Source organism: Lampetra planeri, chromosome 32 (genome assembly GCF_965212315.1).
Source record: "Lampetra planeri chromosome 32, kcLamPlan1.2.h2, whole genome shotgun sequence".
Lineage (NCBI taxonomy): Eukaryota > Metazoa > Chordata > Hyperoartia > Petromyzontiformes > Petromyzontidae > Lampetra > Lampetra planeri.
In genome coordinates, this window is record NC_136138.1 from 6,719,952 (window position 1) to 6,737,325 (window position 17,374).

Below are 17,374 nucleotides of genomic sequence, written 5' to 3' on the forward strand. Positions count from 1 at the left end.
AGCCCGGCGCGGTGCACGAGAAGGGTGGGTGGCCCCAGTAGCGATGTTTTTAGACATCGCACCAGGTACTGATTTGAGGCTGAGTCGACCTAGGGGGAGGCCAAGGACCGGTTCAGATAATCGTCACCGGTGTTGGTGGCCGTGAGCGGGAATCGATCTCGGGTACGCCGGGTTGGTTAGCGCACGCGAGCTAACCGCTACCCTACCGCATCACGAACACCACCACCACCACATTTGTTTACTGTTGACAAAGTCACATTTTTTAAATGACAACAACAATAAATAAATAATGTTGAATAACCCCCTCCCTCCAGTAGGCGCTTCTCCTATTGGCCAATCCGCTCCAGCCTTAAGCCCCGCCCTCGCGACCACGCCGACCAATGATAGGCGCGCCCAGGCCAGTCGGCGCTTTCAGTCGCCGGGAGAGATGGAGGCGAGAGGCCGGTGGGTTCCGTGAGTGTCCCCCCCCCTCCCCGCGTCTCCCTAGCAACAACATCCTACAGCGTATAACCATTGTAATCACCCTTATTTAGTTTATGTACTAAGCGACTAATTCCGATAGACCCCCCCCCTTCGTCAATTGTCGTTAGCGGCGTCGTTTGTTTGTTAGTAAGCTTCTCCCCCCCCTCACCGCCCATGTAGCGTGCGCTTGTTGATATCCTGTAGGGGTAGGCCCCTGGCTAAATTGTTTGTTAAGTTTCCCGTTGCAGTTGTTACGAATCGCATCATCCTCTCTCTGATGGCGAGAGGATGATGAGCGGCTTGCACGAGGGCGTTAAGAAGCGAATGCGTTGGGAATTCCACATTCGTACGGCGAGCACGAATTAGTGATATACGTACTTGTAAATTAGTACCTGCTTTATCGACCATGGGGTGATTAAGAGCTGAGTGGATGTCACGCCCGGATTTGAACTTGAATCCCTGTGAGTTGTCAGGCCGTCGTGAATGTACCGCACAGCCAGAGACACAATAATAGTCACTTTAAAGGTGTATTTTTTACTGGGCTATCTATATTCCACGTGTGTTCTCCCTGCCTCCATCTGACCGGCGTGGTGAGGTATGGTGAAAGTTACCAGGGGAGTGAAGTATGATCTTAATTTTAGAACTTTTAGTATGAGCCATTAACCCCCACGTAATCCGCAGGATGTGGGAAGCCACTGAATCCAACAGTGAATTGATTAAAAGGGCTGCTGTACATGTACTTTATTTATGAGAGGTGATAAGTTGAAGTGTTTGCTGAAATTAAATCAAGGTATGTCTAAGCATATTTTATGTGTTAGAATACGCATTACAAATTCATTACAGTCGAAGGTTATCGCATGAAATGCAGGGAAAACTACATCGTGTTTAGGTTCAGGATGTGTACATTAAGGCTGTAATTTTGCATAGCTGTGAGGTTTGAATTGTATTATGAGTAATTCAGTCATGCCAGGACATGGGTCCATCGCTGTTCGTTTTAAAAGTATATTACTTGATTGCTGTTTCAAAGCAGATTTTTTTTTAAGTAGAAAACTCTTGATAACTTTCTGCATCACGTCAACACTTAAACAACTGATGTGTGATTTGGACAGCGCAGGCTACATACAGAACGTTACATAGTGTGTATTTTTTTTTTATAATTCTTAAAATTTCGCAATCGAGTGGAGTGGTGGCGCAGTGGTTTGAGCACTGCTCTATGAACTCCGCGACTCGTGTGAGTTTCAATCCTCGCCATGACAATCGGCAGCGGTGAATGAGATTCCACACTGTGACCATCCTGGTGAAGTATGGTCAGATCTCTCATGGCCCTTCATTCAGCAGGGCATTGACAAAGCGGCTGTGAAAATATCTGTAGTTGAATTTTAAGCGGTAATAGTATTGTTGGTACTGAATGTTTCAAATTATTTTTCAAACCCTCATGGTAAGCTCTTGCCGAACTTGGTGAGCAGGTTTAGGCGGATGGTTGAGTGGTTTTGCAGCAAGCTTATATAACAAGATTGGCGTTTTAAGCGATTGTGAGTACATTGTGTTCAAGTACATTGTGTGTACACGATGTGTAGATGTTACAGTCCCTTTTGCCATTCCACTGCTGGATGATTCCCCCCCCAAGTCGTGGAGATTATTATTCTAATTCTCTGCCAAAGGAACTGGTTGAATGTAAACATCTCCCTCCCAAGAATTCCAACGTTACCTATAAACTCACTCGTCGTGTCTCGCCATTTACTTTTATTAAATCCGTCCCATCAATGATGGAACATGAATCCCTGCAGTCACGAAAGCTTTAAGTCAAGATGTAATGCTCTGTGTGTTTGTATCAAATGTGAGCACCTGTTTTCGCATTTAATTCGTGTTTGTGAGCACTTGTTTTCGCATTTAATTCGTGTTTGCGTCGGCTTAAAAGCCTCGCCGCTTGAATGCCACTCGAATGCCACTCGAGAGGCAAACGACGACGATGTTGATGAAGTACGGAACCCGGACAAATCGCTGGGCATAAAATTACACTCGAAAACAAGTACAGTGGTACTTTACGTAGGTTAAAAGCCACCACACATACCTAGTGGGGGTGGCTTCAGTTTCACAAGCGGCCGGCATGGGACGGCAGCTATTTATAACGAGACTTCAGGAGCCCACTCACCGTGTCTGTCATCGGCACCAGTGTGTTTATTCGTGGCGAATGTTTTTCATTGGTGAAGTTGAATGTTACTAATCGAGGGGGGAGTTATCACCAGCAGCAACTATGATCTATCCACTCCTGGATGAAGGCTGCCTCAAGCCATCACCATCCATCATGGTCATGTGATGCAACCATCCACCTAGATTTATGGTCACGGCTAAAGTCATTGGCAAGTGCTGTCTGAACTGATTTGTTGGTTCACCTTCATGCTCGCACTGACCAGCGTGGCGAAGTATGGACAAAACACTCTCATGGGCCCACAGCCGTGGGGCTGTGATTGGAGAGAATCGTGATAAAAAGAGACATTTCCAAGTTTCGAATTAATTGTTTCTTTGCAGTGTGGGATTACGATAGTGAATGTTGTTAAACTGAAACAGTTCAACATTTGTCATCACAACACTCTTGAAGTGTTTTTCTCATGACCGAAATGTTCTTTGATATTAAAAAAAACATTTACCCTTTGACCCAATTCTTCGCATACACTGCCCGAGGTGAAGCAATAGTATATACTGCAGACTTCCTTATAGCCCAATGGAAAGCCTATTTCTCTTCGTTTGTACCAGACAGCCTTTCATTGTTATGCAATATATACTCTTAGATCTACATCAAACATCGTTATTTTCAGTTCGCTCGAACGACAGTGCTATTGTCCACTGTGATTTGGTGATTGACGCAAACTGGAAATTTGAGAAATGAAGTGGTTGTGACAATACATTTTTGTACACGTCACACTCGTTCAAATGGCTTTTGCCCCCATTTATCTCGGCCTCCAATTAAATAGCTTGTCACGAGTGACGCTTATTGCAAGGACCTTCCCATAAGCGTTGATTTTTTTCTCAGAAGTGCATTTTAGTGTGTGGGTGTTGTGCTGCTGCATGTCCACGTAAGTGTTCGATTCTACTGCGTTCACGTTTTACTATTTGTGTGTGAGTGTAAAGACAGCAGCTTTAGAATGTTGCCAAATAAAAACATAAACCGCAGTTTTATTTCGTCTTGCGTTCCATTCGCAAACAAGTTTTGTTGAGTGGAATTCAAGCCTGATTGTTTATGTGAAGTTGAAAAAAATGTCACAGATTCTGCTAAAAGAAATACGATCTTTTGCTAAGTGTTCTTACATCTTCGTAAATTGTTGATGTTTTAAGTAATACATTATATTTTTAGGTTTTTTCGGTAAAGTCACGGTACCACCTGAAGACGGAAGCTTGTGTTGCCTCCGAAACGTCGAGATTTTTATTTTATTTTACTTTTTAATGTTTTTACCTACGTGACTTTACCGAAAAAACCTAAGGATATGAATCATTGCAGTCACGAAAGCTTCAAATCTAGAATACATTATATTTGTTTGTTGAACTTATGTTGCACCGTACGTACGTAGCCAACCGTGCTAATTGGAGGTGCGAACACAGCGTTAGTTGAGTGAAGCCTCTTTATGTTGTTTCCATTGTGCATTTATATCCCAATTATATTGCAATTAAATGCTCCCATGGGAAATACTCCTCGATAAAATGTAATATTGTGCTTGATAATTCGACATTTTAGTAAATTGTTAATTTTCGGGATTGAACAAAAAGTACATTGGAAGCAAACTTGTTGTTCTGTTGCATCTTTTCTGCATCCTAACGAACCATTTTCATGTACCTGATATAGTGTAATACATGCAATGTTCTCCGATCCAAGCTTCACCCACACCTAACATCAAGTTTCTCCAGTCCCCTTAAAATCCTTTTTGCCCAGGTTTCACTGTCCAAATAAGCCTTGTATAACCAGCAGAGTCCTATCAAACGTATGTGTTATGTTTGTCAGGGTAGACCCGATTGAACTTAATCACATACATTTATGAACTTTATTGTGAGTAGTTTTCTATTATTTGGGGAATTGCGCTATTAAAGCCAAACGTATTGATCTCATGCGTGTAATTGCACAGGCTCTTAAAACATCTGCTGTGCTGAAGATGGCATGCTTAAACACACCAGAGTTGAAGCTCCGACTCTCGAATCACCACTTCAGCTTTGAAAAGAGCTTGAATTTGAATATGATTTCTGAATTTGTCCCCAAAGTACCAGGGGTGAGGAGGGCTATGTAACATTAGCCTATCTGGCACTTTATTAAATCGCACGTGCAGAGCACAGGCCCAAAGGTCAGCAGAGACAAAAAATACTATTAAAGTCATCATAGATAACAAGTTGATAGATTTCTTAAATTGAGCAAGGTTATGACGGTGACCTGGGAACGGAGACGATGGGAGGGGATTCAAACGTTAAAGGGTGCTAGGGAAGAATTAGTGTGGTGGTTGTGACAAATGACCAGAAACATTCCAGCTGGTAGACAGAGTCCTCAAAATAGCTATAGTAATCAATGAGTGAAGTTCATGGAAATGGCAACCATGGTAGAAGCGATTAAGGAGTGATAACCAATCGCAGCACTCGGCAATAATGGCTTTACAGGTTTCCCTCGCTTTATGCGGGTTCGGTTTGTGCGATTTGGTGTATATGTGGCTAACCTATTTCGACCAAAAATACGCTATATGCGGTTTCAATTCACGCATGTGTAGAGCACCTCCAAAAGGTATTTGGCCTACTCTTCTTTTGTTGGCCAGACATCTTGGAAAACGTGGGAGTACCCACACTCGATCACACCACACGTGACCTTCCGATCAACTCGCTGTGGGGAATTAAAGAGCTTGGTCATTGCTTCAACTGCCAAGCTAGGATATCGGATCAAACCGGGCCACCTCTGGATTTCAAATCGTGTGCAAACTATTACACCGTGGTGTCGTTCTCTGGGAAATTGGCAAAAAAAAGTGTTTGAAATGTGTGTGTGTGCGCATGTTGCTGACTATGCACGTGTAGGGGAGCAGAGGACTTGAGGCCCCAGTGCCAAATGGATACCGCGCAAGTCAACGGAGTGCGGAGGAGATTGCCGCCATCGGCTGGGACCGATGGCCTGCAGGGAGACGCGTCGACCCAGGTGTCGGACAGGAGGAGGTTGGAAGATGACTTGCCAACTTCATCGTCCGCAGCCTCTCCAGACCCTGTAAATATCACGCGTCGTAAATGGTGGCGGGTTTTAACTTCTCACAAAAAAGCTGTGTTGAAACGTTTCATTTTTAACTGTGCGCTTCACGTGGTTTAATGAATGCACTTTTAAAAAATTGCGTTTTTGGCCCTTGGCAATACAAAGAAATGAAGATGTACGTGTGTGTGTGTGTTTTTTCAAAGCGGTTGAGTAGCGGTTTGCACATTACGCTACAAATCTGGCAACCTGAGGTCCATTCTCGGCCACAGAAAACGGTCGTGGTGATTTTCTGAACTGGTCCTGTGCCTCCCCTAGGTCGACTCAGCCTTCAAATGAGTACCTGGTGCAGTGTGTAAACATCAGCACTTTGGAGTCAAATTCGGCCAGGTGTGGTCCCGACCATGAAGGCCTGCCATGCAGGCCTGCCATGCAGGCCTGCCGTGCAGGCCTTCATGGGTGCTCCCAAATAATACCTGCCCCAACAGCCTGTGTAAGACTACACGGGGGATATTTGTCTTTTTTCTAAGCAATAGTAATGTTTTACAGTGCTGCGGTTCCCCGTTTTGGCAGCCAAATTGCACCATGAACGATCATCGTAACAGGACACAGTCTAACAACCCATCGTCAGCCGCACGTTATTTTCGCAGTAAAATAAGCATTTCAACACAAACAATCACGTGAGTAACATGGTTCATCACCGTGGACTGCTGACACTGATGAAAGCTTTTTTTACTGCCTAATTTTTTTATTGTCTTTCATTTTGTCTTTTTTTATACATCTGATAACACGAACGCTTTCGAAGGGGTTATTTAAAGTTGACTGCTCTCTTATCATTTTACTGCTTTGTTATGTAAATTGTGTTGGTTTCAAAGGGCACTGGAGCCTACCACGGACCTCTCAAGATGAGGTGACGTTTGTGCTGGAAATGTTCTTTTACAACCACGTTTTATGTTAGAGAAGGGTGCGTTTTAGGAATATTCATGCCTGTGCACAAGGTAAACATGCAGCACTGCAGTTGCTTGCTCTCGTTACTGCTGATTGAAGGGCCACCGCTAGATGGAGCTCTAGAGAGCCTCTAGCAGGTAGTTTCAGACATACGCTTGTCAGACATCGGTACAATTTGCGCCATCGCACGTGACCTGCTAATCCGCTAACTTTGGTGTACCCGTTCATATTTCGGGGTGCAAGAGCGTAAATGTCCACCCCAACTGAAAAACCTTGGGGGGGGGTGGGGGGCGGGGAAACCCAAGAAATTGAGGCAGCCATTCAAGAAACCGAGAAACCCAAAAAGCTTGATGTACAGAACCATTTAACCCTGTCCTGTTTCGAGACGTCTGCAAGTTTGCAGGTTGGGTCCCATTCACCGTTGAATTTCGGAATGTGCAAGCGGTTAGAGTTAATTTTATTTAGAGAAGCATAGCACCGTTGTTTTCAAAGACGTTGTACTCAAGGCAGGTAGCGACACGACCGCACTCTGATAGCTGGCGCCAAACTGTGCCACGCTGCCCCGCATGGCCTTGTGGGAGCCTCAGTAACGTCTTACGACCTGAAGCCATACCGATAAAGTAATTTTATTTTACTTTTATTCCAATTCCATACGTCATCAGAATGGGAAACGGTCAATTGTCACGTACGCATTGGGCGAGTCTACTTTATGAGAAAATGTGGGCGGGGGTCAGTTATGAAATGAGTTTTCATAGCAGCAATGGACTTAATGTCCACCACTTAGTGAACCACCCCCATAGGAAATTAAATAATACAAACACCTGCCAAGCATTCGCAGCTGTTGGTGCACTAAATAGAGCTGAATATTATTATTTTTGGTCAAACCAGAAATGTGGGAAATCATTTGCACAGCTGTGAGAGACTCAAAATTCGGTTTAAAAAGACAACTCATGGGTCCCAAGGGGTAATCCTTGAGGCTTGATCTGCGCGAGTCAAGGGTGGATGGATTTAAGACACATGCCCCCCATTATTTTAACTTTCGCACTGGGAGACCGAACCCAGCAACCTCTGTGTATTGCAATTCCAAAATGCTAGCCATCACACCACGGCAGCATCCCCATGCGTGCATGTATATTTAATTCATCTTAGTTGTTCTGACCGGTTAATTCGTGTTTGTAAAAGATAATTACTTCCTTGGTAAGGTAGCACCTTAAAGCTGGCTATAATTCAGTTGGCTACGTACGGTGCGAAGAAGTTCAACAGACATGCATGCAAACGTCTCAACAAATGGGTAACTTGGGAACAAAATGCTATCCAAAATTAGAATGTTGCTCAGCAACTGGAACTGCGTTGTCTCATGCAATGGGACGACTTTGGAAACGCACATAAAAATTAATGTGACGGCAGCCGTGCTGTTGAAGAGTAAATTGGCGTTTAAAAATAAGAAATTAAAAACACATTTGTAATGTTTGAGTCGAACACAGATTTTGAAGGAGACCACGGTATAACAGTACACTGGACTTGCAATCCAGAGGTCACCGGTTTGATTTGATCTCTCGGCGCGGCAGCTGAAACTATTGGCGATAACCCAGCAATAGATATATGGCTACACTACCACAGTGCGTCGTTTGGCAGGTTGTATGTGGTGGGAATAGTGTGGGTTACTCTCCCACCTCTTCCAAAATTCCTCGTCAGTGTGGCAGAGTAGGCCAGACTATCCTACAGATGGGGCTATGCAGAGCTACTGCCAAGGGGGGAAACCCTTTCAACCAAAAGTGGCCTGAACAAGAAGTTACAGGGCTTCACCTTTCCCTACCAAGTGACAGAAATCTGAATTGGTGACTGTTATTCACTATTGCGCAGAATTGTTCTAACCATTCATAATTAAAAATTGTGGGGGCTGGTGTGTGTTGTTTTTTTATGATCCTGCGAGGTTAAGAGCTCCAATTTGCATCGATAATCTTGACAGATGCTCCGTTTCCTTGCCACGTCAAGTTTAGATGTCTTTTGTTAGATATGCCCTCCTCCATAGCCCCCCCCACCATCAACATGGCAAGCTTGACATTTGAGATTACCCATTCGGTGCATTTGTGTTACATTTCACAAAGTCACGCAGGGATGCTGCATTGTCCGGTATCTTGGTTAGCGCACTGGACTTGCAGTCCAGAGATAGATATATCAATGTTAGCTCCTGGCGTGGCAGCTTAAACAATGCGCAAGTTTCTTAAATCCCCCCCACCGCCTCTTGCCTCTGTCCAGCCAACATTATATAAACGGCTACGTTGAAGTTGGTTGATCAGCAGGTCGCTCGTTGCAGGGTAAAGTGTGGGTGACTCCCCACCTCTGATAAGACGTCTAGCCAGCATAGAAGAGTAGGCCAAAAATACTCCCCCAAGAGACACATTGGAGAGCTCCCTCTAGTGGTGATCCTGCCGCCAGCAGTGGCTGAAGTTTACCCAACAAAGCCATGCAGTGGAGTGTTATACCTGCAGTGATTATTGATATTCTTAGGCTGTGATCTCATCTCTGCCTGACTCGGATTGTGTTGTAACTGTATGTTTGTATGGTTGTGTGGCCATGTGCTTTGAGTCATGTCTCGCACGATGATAGTTACGATACACCTTAAGTAGATTGCCAGTTGTCACAGACAGGTTATTGTCTGCCCCTGGGCGACCTTCACGGGCAACATCAAGCCAGCTGTCCCGTCTTCTCGCGAGTGTGAAATATGTCGTAGGCACTATCCCTCGCAAACACAGGGTTACTGGGTGACCGTAAAAGATAAAGGAACAGCCCTGAAGTTCCTAGTTAATGCCACTGCGTGTATAAAAGACCTTCACTCTCTATAGAAGAGAGCCCCTGCTATAGGAGGGTATTTGGCCTACTCTTCCAGCCTGGTCAATGCCCTGGAAGAGGTAGGAGTGCCCACACTTTAATCAACCACATGCACCCCGCCAATTGACTCTCTGTGGTGGACCCATTTATTTCCTGCTGAGTGGACACATGCGGGATGGATTTAAGAACCTTGCCCATTGATTCAACTGCCGCGCCTGGAAACTGAATAGAACTGGTGTCCTCTAGATTCCAGTGTGCTAACCATTCCACTATGGTAGCTTCGCTTGAACAATCGTACATACCAAAGTGAAACTTACCCTATCTGCAGCACTTGTGTTATTTGTAAAATGTGAAAGTATATACTCGGTCATGGTGGTATTGAGCAATCGTAAAAAAAGAAAAAATGCGCAATATCGCAGAGCTTGTGCGTATCGTCCTACACTGGAGCTGACAGTAGCATGGCCTTGGCTAAACCAGCTGCCATTTATCTTCTTGGTTCTTTTGGTAAAGTCGCATAGAAGGTAAGTAATAAAATAATAAAAATAAAACATAATAAAGCAGCCGTCCTCACCTGATGACGGCTGCTTGCGTTGTGGCCGAAACTTCGTGAGAATTATTTTATTATGTTTTCTTTTTATTATTTTATTACTTCCCTTCTACGTGATTTTACCGAAAGAACCAAGAAGATGAATCCCTGCAGTCACGAAAGCTTTAAATCGAAATTCAGCTGCCATTTGTGCTATCTAAAAATATATAACCAGAACAATTCATTTTCCTCGTTACACAGCGAATCCTGAACATAAACTACCTCTTGTATTTTCAGCCCGTTTTCTCACAGTTAATGATTAAATACATCGAACTGGTGTGCCGAAGAAAGAAAGTCTTGATTCGGTATATTGATTGTATCTTGTATAAACTACTATGACAAGGGGGTGGAAATATAAACACTTGGCAAGGAAAATAATAGGAGCTGAAAAGTGTGCAAAGAAGCAGGTCGAGGTGTATTTGGGTAACCAAAGAGGCACGCGTGGGTCACACAAGTTAGAGACATGTTGACTTTTCAGTAAAGTAAGTGGGCTTGGAAAGGACACGTCACCGGACGGGATTGACAGCAGGTGATAGAGTGGCTGGAGCGGCTGCCAAAGGAGGAGACGCGATCCGGGAATACTTCTATACGGAAATACACGAAAGCTACATGGATAGTTGCATCGCGCGAAAACCGTGACGGATGGCAACGACTTTGGGAGGCAATGCTTGATTGGAATTTGGCGGTCACATTTCCACGCTCAAGTAGACGGAGTTGAACGGTGCAATTTTATTTTCGCGTAACTTTGTTGCATTGTTCAAATGTTACGCAAAATCCGCTCCGTTACACACCGCAGCAACTTTTGTCGGCTATGTTGTTCAACTCGGTTTGCGCACTTCTGAGCCCATTAAACTCGATCACACCGGCCATGTCTATGTAATAAATCAAAAGTTAGGAGTCCAGAGTCTCTCATCCTCCCTAGTTGCCTGGGGATTTGTAAATGGAGGGGAAAGAGGGGTTGGGAGTGAGGGTGTGACCCGGGACTTATTCAGTTGTCACTCGCCAATGACGTTAGCCTTGGCCGGGAATCATATTTGGGTCCGCGGGTTCATACCACGTTGCACTTAACGCTATGCCGTGGCTCCGCATGCAATATAAGTATAGCTTGCCACTTTCTTGTTTTGTGCTTGCGAAGATTAAAATGAAATAAAAATGCTTGCGTGTGTGCTCATAGGCTATTGCCCCAAGGGTAGACTGGTTTAACTGGATGATATGTCTTGGCATGTTTGAGCCAATTATAGACACTGTACATTGCACACTACAGTATTGTTGCTTGGCATAATATACAATGTAAGCATTTCATCCTTAACAACGTTGTGTATTGCGAAGCAGAATGTAGTTTTGAGTATTAAAAGTACAAACCGTTTATTTTTTTAACACACGGTTAATATTTACAAGTTACCGAATGCTTTTAAGATTGAAGCAAAGGAATGCTTTATTTAAAACTCTTTTTTTAACCATTATTTTAGTGTTGAGATGGAGCTCCGTTTAATGTCCTAAGTAATGGAACAGTTGGGCTTCTCTTCAAATGAATAGTGAAAATGGAAAATGCCGCTGTTAAATTTTTTATGAAGGGACGGTGTGTTGTCTTGGTGTGATTCGGGACTGTTTTTGCTGTTGTTTTACTGCCTTTCCGAAGCTTGGGAATTGATGATGCAATTTGAATTTGTATGCTTTTCTTAAGGGGCACCGCGGTGGTGTGATGTTCTCTTCCTTCCCCTGGTATGCAGGAGGTCGGGGGTTCCATCCCGACCCTGATGCCTGTATATTTGAAGTTTCCATGTTCTCCCCGTGATCACGTGGATTTTTTTCTCCGGGTCCTCCGGTTTTCCTCTCCAAATGTTTTAAACATTCATTGAGACTTCATGGTACCTCCTTTGCCAGTACCAAAATATGAGAATAGCTTTTCCCCTTTTTTCTGGCAACAAAACAGGAGTTGAGATGTTAAAACACTCAACTGATACCTTTTACAAGGAATCATGTCTGCATTAACCACAATACTTGTGGTCAGAATGCAAACAAAAAACATACTCTGACCAATCAGTACGCCTTTGGCGTCCTCTGGTCTAACACCGTTTGAGACTAGGCTCGAAAGAAAGCTGTCTCTGGTGTGGACCAACCACAAGTATTGTGGTTAATGCAGACAGGATTCCTTGTAAAAGGTTCCAGTTTGGTGTTTTAACAGCTTAACACCTGTTTTGTTGCCAGAAAAACGGGGAAAACCTATTCTCATGCGTTGGGACTATTTAGGTGATTTTGCTGCTCTCAATGTCAAAATGATGAGTCACTTTGTTGAGCTTCCATTAGTGGCCAGGTCGCTTTTGAAAATAAGTTAATACCTTGGTGGACTTTGTCTGGTAGGATGGGGATGGTTTCGTTTCATTTGTATGTGTTTCAGTCATTTGTTTACCTTTCTTGTACTTTAGACTCCTATCGTGTTTCTGTATTGTTTGTTGTTTGTTTAACATTATTTCCAGCTCCTCCTTGACGTTTCTGACAAATAGCTTTGTAGCTCATCGGATTTTCCAGTATAAATACATTTTCTTAAGCTGCTCGTAGCCTGCGGCATGAGAAAGAGGCAACTCAAGAAGGACCGCCCTTCTCTCGTTTTACCACCTTTGTTCACTGTACTCTCAGCCTGAAAGGGTTTAAATCGCTGCCTTTTTAATAGGCTTACATAACAAGGGCACTAATTACCATTTCACTTTAAAAACCTACATGCTTGTATTGTGAACATTGCATCTGGATGAAGGCGGATATATAAGGAGGTTGTTGTTTTTTGTGTCTAGGTTATTCATTTATTTTCAGTGTCACGTGGGCTTTTTTTTTGTCGTGCATTGGAGACTGCACACTGGGGACCGTTTCACGCGAGCGCCCAAATTGCCGCTGGTGTGACATCGCAGGGTCGGCGGCGTGATCATCATCTTGTCTCCTTGCGAATTTCGCCCTTGTAACACTCGTAGCACTCGCGTGCGGTGGATTTAACAGCACGGGAAGGCGCGCGCCGGTTCCCAAACGGCAGAAAGGTGCCGGCTCCTGTGATGCCTTGCGTGCACGTCATGTGATCGCCCACACTGCACGTGCAACGCTGTCAGTCTTGTGTCGGCACACCAGCTCGATAGAGCTGAACGTGTGGCCGTGTTATTGTTTGGGGCCACCAACTCAAGCACACCTTTGTGTGTTGTGTGTGTTTTTATACTTTTTTTTATTGAACAAGACCCCGGGAGGGAAGGGCAATTTTGCTGCGGTATTTTTCAGGGGGGGAGAGGGAGGGGGACAGAATATACTCAAACATAACTGTAAAAAAAATAACATACATGCACGGAGTGCACTTGTCATTATTATGGGAACACTTTTTGCGTGTTGTTAAATCACCTTGATTCCATCCTGCAAGCATATTCCCGTCGTGATGGGTTTTCTCATCATTTTTGGAAAGTGTTGGATTTTAACTCCTTGTCTGTACTAGTTGAAAAAAGAAAAAAGCGATAACATCCACTTGCTTACCAAGGAAATCCTCGCTGAGTCTCAAGAGTAAAATTTTTTTCATTAATCCTGCGACAGATCTCCGACATTTTTTGCGTGTTGTACCGCATCTTTCTTGGCATGGCCGACATTTCGCTCCACGTTCTGAAAGCTGCTTCCGAGATCTGTTCCAGCGCAACCACGAAAACGTGCGCAGTACCAGGGTGCTGCTACATTGGGATGGTTTGGCCATTTCCATTATCAAGAGATTTAGCTTCACTTGGGAGGAAACTGGAGAACCAATATTACGCTCACCATTCACACGCGAGGGGGGGAGGCTGAGACCTCATCCTTTAATTTCCACTCCACACCTCGCGGCCCCAAACCTCCAGCACCTGGAAAGTGCTGCACAATCCCAAGTGCTCCGCAATTCCAAGTGCTGAACCAAGCTCAAACTTTGCTTGGCCTTCAAGATGTGATGACATTGGGTGCATTCCGGGTTGTCTGTGGTAACAACCCCTTCCATGCCAGGTTACCGCTCAATTACAAGTTTGGTTTCTAGGCTCTCAGGATTGCAAACTTATAAATCTATTGAAAGCAAGACACCCGAAATAACAGGTAATAATTCTGCCTTCCCCGTGCAATTCTATGAAATGTCACGATTCTGAATTCCAATTGCATCCGCAATTTCATTTTTGTTTGCCATTGCAGTGCAGGCAGATTCTGCAGGTTTTATTTGAACCTGTTCACATGCAAAAGTATACAGACAGAAAATATCGATTCTTGAATTTTAGTGTTTGATGAGCGCGTCATGAGCATAAGAGAATCGTCTTTATTTTGATGTGTCGCTCTGCTTTGCTCTCGTATTGTAGATGCACGCCCAGGCTGTGTGTCCCCAGGCTGTCCGCCTGACTTGAGTCTCAAAGCGTCATTAACGGGCGAGGAAAAACTTCCAAGTCTCATCGAGCACTGCTGTCACAGCACGCTCGAGTACAGTGCCTTGAGATGCGGTGGCAATTAGGAACTTTAAATAAATTCACTTACAGCTCTCTTGTCAACCCACTGCTGGATGATAGCCTCCCCACGCCATGTGCTTTGTGAGGGATGTTTGACCATACTTACCATGCTGGTCAGTGCGGGTTGGTAAATGCGGGGAGCATAGACTTGGGAGCATAGAAGCCCAGTACTACAATGGATTTTATTGCAATGCTCTCTGATGCCCGCTACATAGCCCCACAGCCGATAATACCTGTTACCCCATGGCATTCACCATTTTTTATAGATTTTTTTTTTCTTTACTCGTAATATACCCACTCAGCATTTATAGGGGGCGGCCGCTTGAATACGCAACCCGTAGGAAATTAGAAGAAGAAGTTCAGTGAAAGATGTGTGTGACGATATCTCGCAATGTCAACTGGGAATGCTGGGATCGGATTGGGCCGGTTCATTTGGACAACACATTTCAGGCCGCGCGGGGGCCCGGGTGCATTGTCTGCGAGCGCCCGAGTCCGTGCTTGCGACGGGGTCGCGCGGGACGCTGTCTATCGCCGAGACAATGCTCCCGGAATCTCCCCGTAGTCCTGACGGGAACTCTCTCTGTGCACGTGGTGTGATATTTTTTTCAGCTGGATACCGTCATTTAAAAATAAAGTACGAGTAAAGGTCAGGCAAGATACAATCCTGGCAGCGTGCCAGATAAACTGGCCCAGGCTGCGTGGTTGCAATGGCTGCATTGCATTACAGTTCAGCAACCCGGCTGTATCCAAAATAAACTTACATGGCCAAACCAAAACCTGCCAACGACATTCTTCAGCTTTTGATAGGTGAAACGAGAGTGCCGTTCTCCGCCTACAGCTGTTGCGTTGGTTTAAAAACGCAGCTAGCGTTTTGAAGGTGTGCAGCTTTCTCTGTGTGTGTGTGCATTGCAAAGTAATCCACAGTCAAGGTTTGAGATGAACAGAGCAAACAACGGAAATGAATAAAAAATAGTCCATTGCTCACAAAATCGATGGCTTTGTGAAGTAAATACGCCCCACTGTTGTACAGCGCATTATATAAATACGCATTGCAATTCTAATTCACTTGCCAAATGTATTCACTTGCCAAATTTACATCGTTTCTCGTTGAACCTTTCCTCGGGGGTTAATGCTCATGTGCTGAGCTAGCGAGAGAGAGAGCCCGTTGGGTCGTAACTGATGCCATTAAAGCCCCTCGCAAGTAGAATATGATAATGTGTTTGTGTCTATGCGATCCTCTTGTTGTCTAGTTATATCTAGTTACCATCAGGATAGGGAAATGAAAACCCGTTAACGGTTGCAAGTACCACACCCAGCAGCTGCAGTGCTTGGTATTGGTTCATTGTACTCGGGCAATGTAATGAGAATTTACTGTATAATAGTAAGCTAATATATTTGTATGTTCGGAGAACTCATCCGAGACCACTCGTTGAATATGGAGTCATTTAAAAGCTTATGTGCGATTTGTAGTTCATACAAGCAAGGTCAAAGATACAAAGGTGTGGTATGTATGTGGTATGTATGTTCTACATATGTATGTTCAACATACATACATACATACCGTTTCTCCGATTGGCACAGTTGGCTACATATAATGCGAAAGATGTTCAACATACATACAAAAACATTTAAACTTCCACTCGATGATTTGGTAATCAGCCCCGGTGCGCTCTGCTCCACCGTTTACAATAGCCCAAGCACGTGATACAGCTCTTGCTTCAAAATCATACAACGCATGGGCATAAACCTGGCACGATTAAATGTCAACGTGCTTCCCACGAGTTTAAGATGTCATTGGCCGATGGCTCTGAGCATGTTACTCAACTCATCCCTCAAAGTCTCAACAGTCTCTAAGGGCTGAATGAAACATGTTCTTTGATTGTCTTTTGTATTTGTGTGCGCATATGTGTGGTGGTGTCGTGGTAGTGTGGGGAGCGGTGGTGTATGGGTTAGCCTGCTGTGCTATGAACCTGGCGACCCGAGTTCTATTCCCGCTCACAGCCAACACCAGTGACGATTATCTAAGCTGGTCCAGGACCTTCCCTAGGTCGACTAAGCCTCAAATGAGTACCTGGTGCAGAGTGTAAACAACGCCACTATGGAAACAAAGGTGGTTGGGCGTGATGCTGGCCACTCACCCCCTCGTGTGCTGTACCGTCCTTCATAGGTGCTTGCTTACAGCACTTGCCCCGATAGTCTGTTAAAGCCACCCGGGGGATCTTTGTCTTTGGAGCGGTTACCGAACGCACTGCGTTACGAACCCAACCACCCAAGTTGTATTCCTATCAACAGCTAATGTCATTAGCGAGTGATATCAGAACTGATCCTAGGCCTCACCTATGTCGACTCAGCCTTAAATGAGCACCTAATGCAGTATCTAAGCACCAGCACTGGAGATAGCAATGCAGCTAGACGTGGCGCTGGCCACACCATCGTCTGAAGTGGCGTTCAGGCCTTAATAGGTGCTCGCTAACAGCACTTTTCCTGAGAGTCTGTAACGCTAGACAATAAATGTATGGTTTTGTTTGTATTTTCTGTATGTGTGCCTGCTCTCTCGGGACACGGCATGTATTTTTTTAACTCTGGTGACCTTCATTTTGCAGGCCGCCACCGTCTCCTCGAAAGAGAGCGAGGAGGAGGAGGTGGTGGAGGAGGTGGAGGACAAACGAGACAACATCCTTCGTCTGATCCACATCCCTCAGCAGGCGCACCAGGCGATGGAGAGGGTGGAGGAGTTTGTGTGCAAGGTGAGATTGCGTGCCGCGCTGCGCAAAGTCGAACGCGTTGCGATTACCTGTCCGTCACTCGGCCTCAGCTCAATGGCCAATCGTTGATTTTCTGCTGCTGCTGCCCATGTGGTCTGGT

The 17,374-nt window shown here is 44.8% G+C and overlaps 1 protein-coding gene across 3 annotated transcripts in view; it reads left to right on the plus strand.

The window, feature by feature from the left end:
- The first annotated feature begins 339 nt into the window (after nt 1–339).
- LOC144729379 (adiponectin receptor protein 1-like) overlaps nt 340–17,374 on the plus strand; it is a 40,053-nt gene continuing 23,018 nt past the window's right edge. The window contains exons 1-3 of one of the 3 annotated variants that reach the window (XM_078609609.1): nt 340–444; nt 5,503–5,686; nt 17,113–17,256. In XM_078609609.1, coding sequence (XP_078465735.1) covers nt 428–444; nt 5,503–5,686; nt 17,113–17,256 — 345 coding nt within the window. In that variant the 5' untranslated portion in view covers nt 340–427. Of the gene's footprint in view, nt 454–3,326; nt 3,537–5,502; nt 5,687–17,112; nt 17,257–17,374 lie in introns of those variants that run through there. The other 2 variants (XM_078609607.1, XM_078609610.1) reach the window with 2 other exon arrangements.